General features: G+C 35.4%; 1 protein-coding gene across 1 annotated transcript in view; it reads left to right on the top strand.

The window, feature by feature from the left end:
• The first annotated feature begins 2,027 nt into the window (after positions 1–2,027).
• Positions 2,028–15,903, top strand: part of LOC107859800 (probable CoA ligase CCL13) — a 21,300-nt gene continuing 7,424 nt past the window's right edge. Inside the window, exon 1 of the mRNA XM_016704910.2 lies at positions 2,028–2,383. Coding sequence (XP_016560396.1) covers positions 2,153–2,383 — 231 coding nt within the window. The 5' untranslated portion in view covers positions 2,028–2,152. The remainder of the gene's footprint in view (positions 2,384–15,903) is intronic.

Here is a 15,903-nt window from a genome sequence, read left to right as displayed (position 1 = left end):
CAATATTCAACTTGGGCAATTCGGCCCGGTTAAAAACATTTTAATTTTTTTTTTTTGCTATAAATTTTTTAACTGAGCAAATATTCTTTTTTTTTATTGTTTAGAAATAATAATTAAATTTTATAAAAATTATATAATTGTTAAATAGAATATGTATCTATATAAGATATATGTATAAAAATTGTATAGTTCTATCAAATATGTATAAGTATAAAATATATATAAATATATATAGAAAATGTATGAAAATTATATAATTATTGCATCAAACGTGTAAAAAAGTGTACAGTTATTGTATAAATTGTGTATTAAAACTATATAGTTTTCGTCTAAAATATTTATATGTATAAGATTTGTATAGAAACTGCATAGAAAGTGTGTAGACACAATATAAAATAAGCCAGTAAATTGAAATGGCTAGAAAGTAAAATTTAAATTTCATGGCCATTTTCATGAAAATAATTTAATTTGAAGTGTCGTTTCTGTCTTTTCCTGAAGTATTAGCCCAATATATTATGGTCCAAGTTCTAACCCAACATCATTGGCCAACCCAACTTTAGATTCTATTTCGCTTTTTATTTTAAACTTAAATTCTATACACTGATTTTGTGTGTACATCTTTTTATTGTGCCAACCTATCATTACGATGATAGGTAATTCTTCATAGTAATTTTGATACTCCCTTTGTTTTAAAAAGAATAACTTACTTTTTTTTTTAATCTGTTTGGAAAGGAATGACCTCTTTCCTTTTCAAAGAAATCGTTATGCAATTGCTTGTCTTCAAATTGATGCATTATTAAATAGCAAACAAACATCAATAACAAAGTATTGAGCGCAATCCTATAAGTTGTGTCCAGAAAGAATAATGTGTATACACGGTCTTACTTCTGTCTTGAAAAAGAAGAGAAATTTTAGCTCAAATAAAATATAACACAAATGAAGTATGTAAGCGAATACAATAAAGAAAAAGTCATTCCGGAAACAAAGATTGTTTCGATAGCAAAGAAAGACATGCATGTTAATCAAATTAAATGCGCAAAAGATTCTCCCTCAAATTCATCTTTTAAAGGTATTGGCTGATCATGTATAGCACGAGGTTATAATTAAGCTCAACCTTAGATCCATTGTATATAATAATAATAATAATTAGTATTAATTAATATTTTGGGAGTGGGTTATAACTCGATTTAGCATATGTAAATGGTATAATTGATGATTACGGAACTAACCAAAGCAAGTAGCTTAACGAAAATTTTGTTTTATTGATAAGGACAGATGTAAGCATGCAATCAGCTTGAAGAATATAATGACGATGAAGTCATTTTCTATATAGATATATTTAAAGCTCATAAATAGCATTCTTTAAAATGTGTTAGCCACGTCAAAACGCGTTCTTGAGGAATTTTAAATACATTATTCCTAGTATACATATATTTCCACATTCCATGCATCATGCGCACAACATTGACTAGTACGTGGTAATGAGATATAAATAGAATATTACGTACTAAAGTAGTGTTGATAATTATAACAATTCAAAAAGAAAATGTTGAGTTGTCGAATTACTGCCTCTTTACAATGTAGAATTTAATTGCGGTGTAAGTCACAAATGAAATAGAACGGATGAAGCAGAGTCGCGAGGAGTCAGAATTTAAATTTAATGGATTCTGCTTTACTCTTACTACGTGATTCATTGTTCTGCTGAAAATGAAATTATCAGTTAAATATATATAATATTCTTGCAATTTCAGTAAAATCTTACATTTTATATAAGATGGAGAATCTTAATAGCTCAAATGATTGACTATCGAAACTTCCACCTTAGCTTGTTGGTGAGAGTTTGATTCCTCATATGTAATCCCTTCTGAAAATTTATGTAGTTAATCAATTGAGTTACTAAAATTTCTTCCAAAAGGTTAGATTTGCTTTGGGTTGAAGTATTATATGTATTTTTGTAAATGAGCGTTTCTAAAAATATGGTGCATGCATATATATATTATATACATCGGGGAAAATGGAATCACAATTAAAAAAATAAAGGGCATGGTGCAAATAAAAGAATGTCTATATATACATAGTATCATTTTGATATTGTAATACTAGTAATTCCAAAGCTTCTTATATCTAGTCTAGAGTAGAATCGCAATAGTCGATGGGGAGTCACTTTGTGGAGGAAAACATGGAGGGATTGGTACGTCTTTGCCCTGCAAACCACATACCACTGACACCTCTAAGTTTTATGGAACGTGCTGCATTTGTTTACCGCAAAAACATAGCTTTAATTCATGAAAATATAAGTTATTCATGGGAAGAGCTGCATGAAAGATGTGTAAAGCTTGCATCTGCCCTTTCTCAACTTGGAGGAGTCACCCATGGTCATGTTGTAAGTATATCTATAATATATCCTCTTCATACGCTTTTCACATAACTACTTGGTGATTTGGTTCAACTAATTTCATAATTAAATCATACTCCCTCCATCTCATATTACTAATTATTTGCAAAAAAAAAAAAAAAATTATCTCAAAATAATTGAGATTGATGTTTAAAGAATCAAGAAATAATTAAACACCTTTTTCCAACACTACCCTTAGTAATTTAATGGGAGAATAATTAACTAATTGGTAATGGCAATATTTAATTGAGTTTAATAGGATCATATTAGTCAATTTGCATTCCTTATTAATTTCTCTCTTAAGAGTTGTGCAACAGACAAACATGACAAGTAATATTAGAGGGAGGAAGTAAGCAGTAATATTTAGCTTTAGCAGTAGTTAATTCTTCTTTTTCATTTTTTAGAAGTTCTATTTATCATGTTAATTAAGAACATGTATGGATGTAGGGTTTTGCTCTTTTCCGTTGTTCATTGAGTACGCAAATTAAAAGTTGCGTGTGTAGATTGAACTTTCCATTATATGACTCCTAAGTTTTGTACTTACAATAGATTCAAGATTATTTAAGTTTAACGGATTCAAGATTCTGAATTCTGTGAAAACATATATTGCTTCAATTTTATATACATGTCATAAGTACGTAATAATTTCACGAATGGTTCATGAACATTTATTTGTGGCATAAGCCAACTACCATGATTGATCCCCAAACTCAACATTAATTGATTATGTCCACCCCCGTTAGCACGAAAGTAGTTGCATTTCTCCATCCCCCATTTACTATTACTTTAAGATCTTCCTTAGGAAAATATATTCTAATGAATTAATCAAATTAATTTAAATGGCCAGTATGCATGCATGTCAACTAGATATGTAGACTTGGAGCTTCATCTCAAGTTTCAACTTTCAACCAAGTCAACAAGCTAGAATAATGTAAATCTTGGATCATTTAGTAGTGCACAAGTAGATCGATGCGTAGAAGAAGGCCTTTAATTTAGAGGACATATAAAATTAAAGTCGTGCACAATTCCTCTACCTCTTGCCCCTTACAGACGTAGACTTGACTCACAAATTAAGCTTGCCTGATAAGTAATGATGAATGCATGTATTCCTCTACATATATACTTTCAACTGATTAAAAAATCAAAAATCTCATTATAATACTAGCTTGACTTGACTCACTGCAGTTTATACTCCACACCACCAAAGGATGTGGTGCAGTGGATGAGGCTGCTTCTCCCTTAAAATCAGAGGTCTTGGGTTCGAGCCCTAGGATATGAAAAAATCCTTGGTAGAGAGTGCTACCCCCCGAATGGGCCTACCTAGCGCGAATCCGAATTAGTTAGACTCTAATACGGGTACTGGACATCGGATGAAAAACAAAAAAAAATGCTTATACTCCACATTTTATTTATTTGTACAGCATTAACTTGACTGTATCTCTTAAGCCTAAAGCAACAATAAATAGAATAACAATTTTATTATGTCATTCTTTAAATATAATAAATTCAAAGCTTTGAAAAATAGCTGGTTAAAAATAAGAACAAATTAGAAGTAAGTGATAAATTATCTCTTCATATTACACCAAACAAATAAAAATTAATATCTACGTAAAAACAGTGAAAAAATCGACTAGGATTAGTAGGCCATTGAGTGAGTGGTCTTTTTCCGTTAACAAAATCATATTTGTCCACTTATTACATTTTCAGAGCCTCTACTTAATTCCAATAGTAACGACAAATTAAATGAAGCCTCTCCATCGTGTTTCATGCTCTTATTCTTCCTTTCCAATATTACGTATTCCCACTTTCTCCATAAACCTCTAAAACAACGTTCATAATTGTATAACTTGTGCTGTCAATATAAGGGGCTGAGTGGGGACTCCCCCAACTCCCATGTGTGTTGGCAAATTTTGTCTTCATACACGATGCATATTAATTAATTATATTGATTAAAAGACAGTCGGATATATTAAAGTTCTCGTTATGTATATATGGAGTCGAAAAAAAAATGGAATCACAGGTTTATTAATTAATATTAATTAATTATGATGAAATGTTAAACATATTTTTATATTCTTGGGCTTAAACATCTGTGCGAGGAAATAAGTCATATATTACGATTAATGTAAAATGCAACTTTTAATTTTATCGTGTATCTCATATGTGTAATAAACATAGGTTATATACACTCTTAATTACCACTTGTTGTGACAAAATGAATATGCATGCATACAGAAAAAAAATTACTCATACACGGAACAATATTCACTAAACTATGTTAATTTTCTATTGGTTAAACGATAAAAAGAAAAAAAGATATAAACCTATTTCCCGTTGCTGAGTGCCAAATCACTTATATGAAAGAAAGACACATGTGATACACTTATTATATTGTTTGTTATAATATGGACGGATTCGGCTCCTCTCTATTTCTATTCTCTTCATTTTCCTTAAATTCCCATCTTGATTGATGACACATGATTTAATCAAATTAAATGATTAAGATTTAATTTATTTCAAATTAAATCTCTAACTATAATTAATATAGTAAATATATTATATCAACTAAAAATAAATTGTTTATTTCTTTCTTTTCTGAATATTTCCTCCAAGATTTAATGTACAAATAAAATACTGCACCAACGACAAGAAAATAAATTTTAAATTCTACTTAATTTCTTCGATTTTTCTAGATTAATGTTTTACTGTGAAGAAGACATTCACGTGTGACTTTGCTATTACTAACTATGTATGTATTATTAGTGCCATGGCGCGGTGCTAATATGGACTCAATATTTATATTTATTATCTCAATTTATGTGACGTATTTTTTTTTTTAAAATTCAAAATTAATGTTGATTTTTTATTTCTGAAAACAATTTATTTTAAAATAATTTATTTTATTTTTTAATAAAATGATTTATGACCATAAAAATTAAATATTTATTTTATATTATGAAATTAATTATTTATTTGAAATCATGACTTCAGAAGCATTCGACTCCTACTTCATACCTAATCAAATAGTGTCATAAATGGAAAAGAAAAAGTAGTAAAAATAAATAAGTTCCTATGACACATAATCTGTTTAAATTAAATGGCTAAGATTTAGTTTATTTCAAACTAAATCTATAATCATGATTAATATTATAAACATACTACATCAACTTAAAACAAATTATTATATTAACCATGATTAGAGATTTAGTTTGGAATAAATTAAATTTTAACCATTCAATTTAATTAAGCTATGTGTCATCAATCAAGATGAGAACTTGGAGAAAATGGAGAGAGTGGAAATTGAGAGGAGCCGGATCTCCTCTCCATTTCCACTCTTTCAAATTTTTCCAAGTTCTCATTTTGATTAATGACACATGAATTAATTAAATTGAGTGGTTAAAATTTAATTTATTTCAAACCAAATCACTAACCATGATTAATATAATAAATAGATTATATTAACTAAAAATAAGTTGTTTATTTCTTTCCTTTCTCAATATTTCCTTATGTCACGACCCGAACTAAGGCCTGGCCGTGACGGATATCCCGAACCCTGAGGGCCTGGAACTTCCCTCTCTATCTGGTAAGCATGCACACATTCATATAAATAAAGAAGATGCGGAAACATAATATGCTACGGAAACATGGTCAAATCTGAATTCAACATAAGTATGAAAATTGAAAACCAACTACATCTAATAACAGCTGACTCAGTCTGCAAAATCTCTACTACAAGAAAATCTGACAACTGTCTGAAAACTAGGACAAGGTCCCTAGTAGACTAAAACGATAATAAGGGACATAATCTGAAAGACGGGCCTTCTAGAATAGAGAAGGCTCACCAACTAATCACTGCAACTCTGTCTGACGAATCTACTACCTTTCTGGACCCCTAGACTGAGCCTCAGAATGTGGAGGGAGGAGGAGGGGTCAATACAGATGTACTGGTACGCAAAGAAATCCAAAATAAAGCTTATATGTAAATAAAATTGTTTGGGAAACAACTTTGTCAAAACATTATTCATCAAGTGGCTTTCGAAACACATAGGCGCATTTCTGAAAAACATGTAACCTGCCTGTCAATGCAAGTTCTAATCTGTATATTACTTCTGAGTTAGGTGGAACTCCCCTACAATTCTGATATTCCACGGTAGGTATGGAATCCGCCATTGAATCGGCGGGGAAGCCCCCAATCCAAGTGTGCCGCAAGGGTTGGAGTTCCTAAATCTGATATGCCACAAGGATTTGGGCCAACGGAATAAATAAACCCGAATCGGCAAATCACGATTTTGGGCGATGAGTTGTTTAATACTCACGCCTTCTTCGGGGAACCACCTAAACTCTCTTTATGCCCACGTTTATCCTGTTCTAAATCATGCATGTTTCTAGTTTCAACATTTGAAAAGTCTGATTTCAAACATGCATTAAATCTGTTCTGAATTATCATGGCATAATCTGAATTGGTGTCGTCACACCAAGATTTGCAAGTTCTATTTCTGAGCCATAATGCATCATGCATAATTCTTTCATTAAAATACAGTTCAGACCACCCAAACATGCAAACAATATAAAAGATTTTATGTTCCGAGAACACAAGTCAAAATTATGCTGAGATTGTTCAAATATATGGTGGTCATGTGCTTTTGGCAAAATCATGCACTCTTTCATTATATGAATATTTTCAACATTTATCAATATGCACAACCTTCTCTTTCGAATTCAAAACAATAAATCAATTTGTAGCATTAATCATGATACTTCATATCATGCTTTTCAACATACATTCAAAACAATCTATATCATAAGAAAATTGAGAAAATCATACCAAGAGAGGGATTCATGTGCGTCATGCTCTCAATTCATTCATAAATCATAAAACATATGGATACGTATATATAATTTCAAATCAATTTGGGGAAGGTCAAAAGACCAAAATAATACCATCAAGATTTCTAAAATATGAATGTATTCATAAATCTAAAAATCGCTTTCTTAAAATCATGATTTCTATGCCCATGAGATTTTTAGAAAAACCTTGCGTACCTCAAAATAGGAAAACAATGGGTGTTTCTTGAAGCCTATGATCCGGGCATTTCGAATCTTCAATCGATTTTGAAAACCCACGGTTGAATCTTGAGTTTCTTGAAGTACTTGTTTGAAACTCTAGAGAGAATTCTTGATGATTTTGATGAAAGTAGGGTTAAGTTGCTCAAACATACCCTAAATCCTTTGTTTGGACGATTTTAAAGGCTAGAAAAAAGTCAAAATTACCCTTAATGACTCCTAACGAAACTGAAAATTTGTAATTAAAAACCCAATTTTGGGTGCCACCGCGACGCGCCACAATCGCGGTGGTCCACTAGAATTTGACGAGTAGGAAATTGAGTGCCTCCGCGATGCGCCACCATCACGGAGCCTCACTAGAATTTGACGATTGTCAATTTGACCCTCTCCATGACGCTCTAGACACCAAAATGACGATGTTTACGACTGGAACTTTAAATTATTCATAACTTCTTCACCGAGGGTTCGTTTTGGATGAATCTTATATCGTTGGAAAGCTAATTCAGTCATCTACGAAATGAAAGGTTGAAATCTAGGAAATTCCACTCAACTTCCAGACCTGACGATCTAGGATTGCAATAGATTCCTCTTCATATGATAAGGAGGCTGTCACCTTGATCTCTTCTACAGGCAATACCAAAGAATGGTCTCCAATGCATTTCTTTAATATAGATATGTAAAATACTGGATGGACAGAACCCAACCTGGCAGGCAATTCTAACTCATACGCAACACCACCTTTTCTCTTCAAAATCTGATATGGTCCTATATAGTGAGGACTCAGTTTACCTTTCTTCCCGAATCGCATAACTCCCTTCATAGGAGAAACTTTTAGAAATACCCAATCACCGACCTCAAACTCTAAATCTCTTCTCCTAACATCGGCATAAGATTTCTGACGACTCTGAGCCGTCTTAAGTCATTCTCTGATGACTTTCACATCCTGCATTGCCTGATGAATAAGATCGGGCCAAAATATTTGCATCTCACCTACTTCATACCATCCTATAGGAGACCTATATCTTCTCCTATGCAGTGCCTCATATGGAGCCATCTTAATTCTGGAATGGAAACTGTTATTATACGCGAACTCTATCAACGGTAAGTGTTCTACCCAAATACCTTTAAAATTAATCACACATGCCCTTAATATGTCCTCAAGGGTCTGAATGGTGCGTTCGGCCTGCCCATCGGTCTGAGGGTGAAAAGCAGTGCATAGGTTCACTTGGGTACCTAATCCTTTCTAGAAAGATCTCTAAAACTGAGAAGAGAACTATGTAACTCGATCGGATATGATGGACACAAGCACACCGTGCAAATGAACTATTTCTGCAATCAACATCTTGGTATAATCCTCTCTCGAATAGTTAGTCCTGACAAGCAGAAAATGGGCTGACTTGGTTAGTCTATCTACAATCACCCATATAGAATCATACTGGTTTCGAAACTTGGGGAGCCCTGTAATGAAGTCCATATTAATCATCTCTTATTTCCACAAGGGCAAAGCTATCTCTTGGGAAGAACCACCTGGCCTCATGTGTTCTACTTTAACTTGTTGACAATTCAAACACTTGGAAACAAAGTTATCCACGTCACGCTTCATATTATTCCACCAATACAAATATTTCAGATCCTGGTACATCTTAGTTGAGCGTGGGTGAACAACATACCTCGAAGTATGAACTTCATCAAGGATTCTATTCCATAAATTATCCATATCTGGTACACATAATCTACCCTGGTATCTCAAAATACCATCACCACCGATTTCAAATGACTTCACCTTCTGCCGACCCACATCATTCTTAATTTGCATCAAGATGGGATCTTCAACCTGCTTTTTTTTAACTTCCGCACAAAGGGAAGACGTAGCTATCTCATGAACAACTATTCCCCCATCTTCGGAATCCAAGAGTCGCACTCCTAGATTTATAACTCGGTGAATATCTTTTACCATCTCTCTCTTCCCTTCTAAAACATGAGAAAGACTGCCCATAGAAAATCTACTGAGGGCATCTGCTACCACATTTGCCTTACCCGGATGATAGTGAAGGCTCATGTCATAGTGTTTCAAAAGCTCCATCCAATGCCTTTGCCTGAGATTTAGTTCTTTCTACGAGAAAACATACTACAAACTCTTATGGTCAGTGAAAATATCAACATGCACCCCATAAAGATAATGCCTCCAAATTATAAGCGCAAACAGTACAGTTGCTAATTCCAAATCATTAGTGGGGTAGTTCCGCTCATGTACCTTTAACTGCCTAGATGCATAAACCACTACCTTTTCGTGCTGCATAAGTACACACCCAAGTCCCACACGAGACGCATCACAGTACACAACAAAACCCTCTGTACCTTTTGAAAGAGTCAAAATAGGAGTCGTAGTCAACTTGTCTTTCAACTTCTCAAAACTATTCTCACAAGAGTCGAACCATTAAAACTTCACCTTTTTTTGAGTCAACTTAGTAAGTGGAGCAGCTATAGAAAAGAAACTCTCTACAAACCTCCGGTAATACCCTGCCAAACCCAAGAAACTTCGAATGTCGGTTGGAGTCGTGGGTCTGGGCCATTTCTTTACTACCTCAATCTTTTAGGGACCAACCTTAATCCCTTCACTAGACACAATGTGCCCCAAGAAAGCAATAGCATTCAGCCAAAATTCACATTTGGAGAATTTTGCATACAACTTATGGTTTTTGAGGGTCTGAAGAACAGTGCAGAGGTGATTGGCATAGTCCTCCTCACTTTTAGAGTAAACCAAGATGTCATCAATAAAAACTATGACAAAAAAGTCTAGGAACTGATGGAAGACCCTATTTATTAGGTGCATGAAAGTTACAGGGGCGTTGGTCAACCCGAAGGACATGACTAAGAATTCATAATGACCATATCTTGTTCGAAAGGCTGTTTTAGGAATGTCTAACTCCCTAATTTTCAACTGATGATATCCCGAACGAAGTTTTATTTTTGAAAAACACTCAGCACCCTGATGTTGATAAAAAAGGTCATCGATCCTAGAAAGAGGATATTTATTTTTCACTGTGACCTTATTCAACTGGCGGTAATCTATGCACATACGTAGGGAACTATATTTATTTCTTACGAAGAGTATAGGTGCACCCCAAGGAGAAACACTAGGTCTGCTAAAACACTTATCTAGGAGATTTGTTAGCTGTTCTTTCAACTCTTTTAACTCTGCAGGAGCCATTCTATATTGTGGAATAGAAATAGGATGGGTATCTGGTAACACATCAATGCCAAAATCTATCTCCCTATCAAGTGGAATTCCTGGGAAATCATCTGGAAAAACTTCTGGGAATTCATTTACTACTGGGACAGACTGAAAGGGGAGACTTTCGGCATTAAAATCTTTAACCTGAATAAGATGGTACAAGCAACCCTTGGAAATAAGTTTATGAGCTCTGAGATAAGATATGAAGTGCCCTCTAGGTGCTGAGAAATGCCCCTCCCACTCTATTGCTGGCTCATCCGAAAAAGAAAAAATAACCTTTCGGGTCCTACAGTCTAGTGTGGCATAACACCGATGGAGTCAGTCCATCCCTAGGATAGCATCAAAAGCAACCATATCAAGTTCTATGAGGTCTGTTATAGTATCCCTACTAAGAATAGACACAACACAATTTTTGTATACCCTTCTAGCCATAATCAAATCTCCCACCGGAGTGGAAACATAGAAAGTTTCAGCAATCATATCGGGTTCAAACCCAAAACCAACATCCACATATGGGGTCACATGAGATAAGGTAGACCTGGGATCAAGAAATACATATACCTCACGGGAAAAGATTTGTAACTTACCAGTGACTACGTCTGGCGAGGCTTTCTGTCACGCCCCAAAATCCCATCGGGCCGGACTGGCACCCGAAGCCGAGAAGGCCCGGGAGAACCCGTTCAAATACCTGTACTTTCACTTATATGTCACAAAAAAATTGGACAGCACTTCGTTGCATATAAAAAGGTCTAATTACCTGTATCAGCACAACGCGCACAAATATATATATATAATACTTGGCCGTTGGGGCCACCACATATACAAATATAACGTTACTATATAAACTTCCATGACTTTACCCTTCCTTATGTCTACAAAGCCTCTAGGATATACATGACATAACTAGGGTCGGGATAAACCCCCGCCCACACATGACTCATGCACGATAACAAAACATAAGGAACCGACTCAGAAAGCTCCGAAGCAAACTGGAGCTCACCAACAATAGCTGTATGACCTGGCTCCTACTTGTGCGGTGTATGAGCTGAGGTACCTGTGCCTGCAGCATGAAATGCAGGTCCCCCGTGAGGGACGTCAGTACGAAATATGTACTGAGTATGTAAAGCTGTAAATAATCACATATGATATAGGAGCTCAATAGAAATCAGAAACAAGTGAATAAGTCGTAATAGGAGTGGACCACACTTACTAGAACTTGTGACAACCTGTACATTGTATTTATTCAATCACTTTACCTTCGTTCTTATCGTCTTTGTAATCATTACTGTACTGTACTGTGACCATTAGGATGCCTCCAGTACATATCAACTGGGATCGACCCATGCTAGGCTTATGCCCCTGGGATACCACCCATAAACACATGAAATAGGGATTGACCCATGCTAGGCTTATGCCCCTGGGATACCACCCGATAAGAGAGAACTCCCATCACTTAGTTCAATTAATCTTTGAGATTGTTATTTCGGTCGCCACCACATTTTTGATACTTTGAAACAATGATACATCAATAGGAACCAAGTAATAGACCTTCTATACAATAACGATGTAATAAAGACTCATTGGTACATCAACAATGTGTTTCAGAATCATCAATATCACAACAATGAAATAAGAGCCTTTGGTATATCAATGAAACATTTTGACACTTTATAGAATGGAAACAACTTCATTGGTAACGTAGAACAATACATGTTTTAGGACAACCTCGGAATCTTACTTGATGGAACATTGGTGTTTTCATGCCAAAGAACATTGTTAGAGTATGCTTTACATACCTCGTTGTAGATTCAGATACCAATTCAACACAACTTCCCACATTTACAAATCACTTATCTACAATGAAATGTTTGGCATCTAGTATTAGCAACCCAACACCACAATTCTCTTCCATAATTCCATACTACCAATATTTGCAAAACATTCCAAAAACCAACTTGAACAATAGGTTTATGTGTGTATATATATATAATCATCATTTCAATACCACATCATCAATACCACATCATCACCCCAAATTCCTTCACAATTTAACATAATCCAACCATGCACAAGAATAATCCAACATCATTTCCAATCATCTTTCAACAACAATCAAATAACATACTTCTTATGCTCACATGCATATATATATATACATATCCATATAAATAACACCAACATAATTTACATCCTTACCAAAAAAATGGCCCTTTTGATTTCGAAGTCCTGTTGGCACAAATAAGAGGTGCTTCTCGAAGCCCTTGAGACAGTGAACACAACTACGGAATCAATTTGGATTTTCTACGGTTGAATCACAAGATAATTGGAGTTGAAATTTGGCTAGGGTTTCTTAGTTTCAATAACTTGATGATAATTGATGGATATGAGACTAATTATATGTATATAATGACCAATTTTCGTCCATGAGGTGATGGAAAATGACCATATTGCCCTTAAAAATTTAAGTAAATCCGAATCTGTCCATGGTGGACTGTTTTGATAGGCTAAAGTAAATCGGCCATAACTCTTTGCTCCAATATCGGATTTGGATGAAATTGGTATCGTTAGAAAGATAATTCAAAGTTCTTTCATTTCATATAAATTAGGCCACCCAGTTCGTCCTGTACAAGTAGTTATGATCGTTTGAAGTTGACCATAAAAAACTGTTTTGAGAGGCTGAAGTAAAACGAGTATAACTCCTTACTCAGATGTTGGATTTGGATGAAAACAATTGAATTGGAAAGAATACTCAAAGATCTTTCTTTTGATATGTGGTAGCTCTCCCATTTCATTATATTGAAGGAGTTATGATCGTTCAAAGTTGACCCAAAAAACTGGCAGGCCTCAGTAGTTTTCCTGCACATTTACTGTTCACATCCCGGCCACCGTTTTAAAGTTTCGAACGAGCTCGCTTATATCCGAAACTTATCCGTTTTTGGAAATCTTTATATTGTTGGAAAGCTTATTCAATAACCTTTGTATGGAACCATCGACGGGAAAATTCCGGAATAAATAAAGTCGATTCCTATACACCTATAATCAAACTATACACTTGAAACCATCTCAAAATAATCAATACTCATACTTAAACTCATATATACCTAACTTAGGATCAATAAATATACTCCAACACATATAACAATGAATAATGCACGTAATTAAGTACGGGGTGTTACACTTTCTCCTCCTGGCGATTAGTCAGAGCATACAGCCGGTTGAGACCGCTCTCAGCAGCTGAATTGGTGCCCTTTTGATATGGTGGTGGTGCAGAAGAGTTTGCCTGAGACTTAGCTCCACCAACATTCCTGAGACTTAGCTCCACCAACATTTCTCCTAGCAGAGAGACATTCTCTCTGGAAGTGACCTGTCTGATCGCATGAATAACACACCAACGAGCCCAACTGACACCTTCCTGGATGATGCTTACCACAAGTCTCACATCGTGGATAAGAATGGTACTGCTGAGCCACACTATCTTGCGATTGAGTATCCTGAGCTCTGGGTCCCTGGCTGGCCTGAAAACTCTGAGATCGTCTATCAACTGGAGGTCTGGGTGTTGGGGCGCTAGCTGCAGACTTCCCCACACTTCTTGTTGCCCCAAAACTTTTTCTTTTGCCATTTGTTACCCCAATTACCACCCTACTGGTGACTGGGGTTCTGATCCGCTGATTTGGCTCTCTTCGCCTGTCTGTCCTTCTCTCTAGATTTAGCTAAATTCTTCTTCTTCTCCTCAACCTGTTGCATGTGGACTGTCAGCCTAGCAAAGTCCAATTCCCTGTTAAGTATCGCCCCTTGACATTCAAGCACTAAATCGTTTGAAAGGCCGGAAGCAAACTTCCTCATTCGGGCCCTCATATTGCTCGTCGCCTCAAGAGCATAACGGGCCAGCTGATTAAACTTTAAAGTATACTCCTAAACACTCATCTTACCCTGCTTAAGGTTCATGAACTCCTCCACTTTGGATTCCCTCAACTCTAGAGAAAAGAACCGGTCAAGAAAAGCTTCTACCAACTCATCCCACACTGATGCCTCTTCGAAAAGGTGGCATTAGGTTACTTAAATGGTGTGATATTTCTGAAAATGCATGTCTGCAGCATTTTTGCTGAAGCAGTATACCATTTCACCAAACAGTGCACCTATTAGAAATAGTGCATCACTTCATTGAAGAATTGGATCTATTCAGTTGAAACAGAAATAGTATATCAGTTCAGCGCATGCATTAGTTCGGATAAAAGGAAACAGTACATCAGTTCAGAAATAACGCATCAGTTCAGTCGAAACAGTGCATCAGTTCTGTCGAAACATTGCATCTGTTACTGTTACTGCATGCATATAAATGGAGTATTGATCAGATTTCGTCAAATAAAGTTTGTCCAAATAGATAGATCTCATCGATCGATCATTTGACAAATCCAAATCCAAATCCGAAGCCAAAGTCGAGCGAGCGACGACGACGACGGCACGATACATCTCTTATTTCTTGCCTCACTTATCATGTGGAGTAAGTATTCACATTATAAACACTCCAAAGTTCCCTTCTCCCACCAATGTGGGAGAATTAGTGAACTTTCCAATTTTGGGAGTACACTTTCCAAATTGGTGTCTCCTCTTCTCCACCATTTTTATCCGTTATTCATATGTATAAGTGGGTTTTCCTTAGAAATTTTTATAGTGAACATGCATCGAATACACTCGGTTAATAGGTAGATTTGATATCTTTGAACCGTCGAGCTTTAATGTACACCTAGACAACACATGTCACACAATCAACCTTTTAACGTTTATGGTTCTTACGATTTTATTCTTTTCATCCTTGAACACGTCCTGGTTTTCATGAGAGCTTAGAGAATAGGCATGTACTAACATTCTCCTTGAAGCGGCTTCCACTTCGCCCTTACATAGGTAATTTCTAAACGTTTAATCCTGTAGATTAAACTATTTGGTCAAATCTGCCAAATTTAGATAATCATTAAAAGACTTTTCACCTAAAGTCTTATCCTTGTTTACTAAACATTGTCTACATTATGAGAATGAGTTGGGTATTTGACAATGTTGAACCTGTTAGACACAACTTTATTTGATCTCCTTGAACCTAGCTCTTGCGATCTCCAGTCTGCTAGGTAGAGTTACCGCCATGCTGACTTGTCCTAGCCTTAAACCCTTTTCCTTGGATATTCTTTCCACTCCTTCTCTAGATAGGCCTTTTGTA

This window comes from Capsicum annuum, chromosome 2 (assembly GCF_002878395.1).
Source record: "Capsicum annuum cultivar UCD-10X-F1 chromosome 2, UCD10Xv1.1, whole genome shotgun sequence".
NCBI classification, from domain to species: domain Eukaryota; kingdom Viridiplantae; phylum Streptophyta; class Magnoliopsida; order Solanales; family Solanaceae; genus Capsicum; species Capsicum annuum.
The sequence above is the reverse complement of the archived record's forward strand: the minus strand, read 5'-3'. Positions and strand labels throughout refer to the sequence as shown.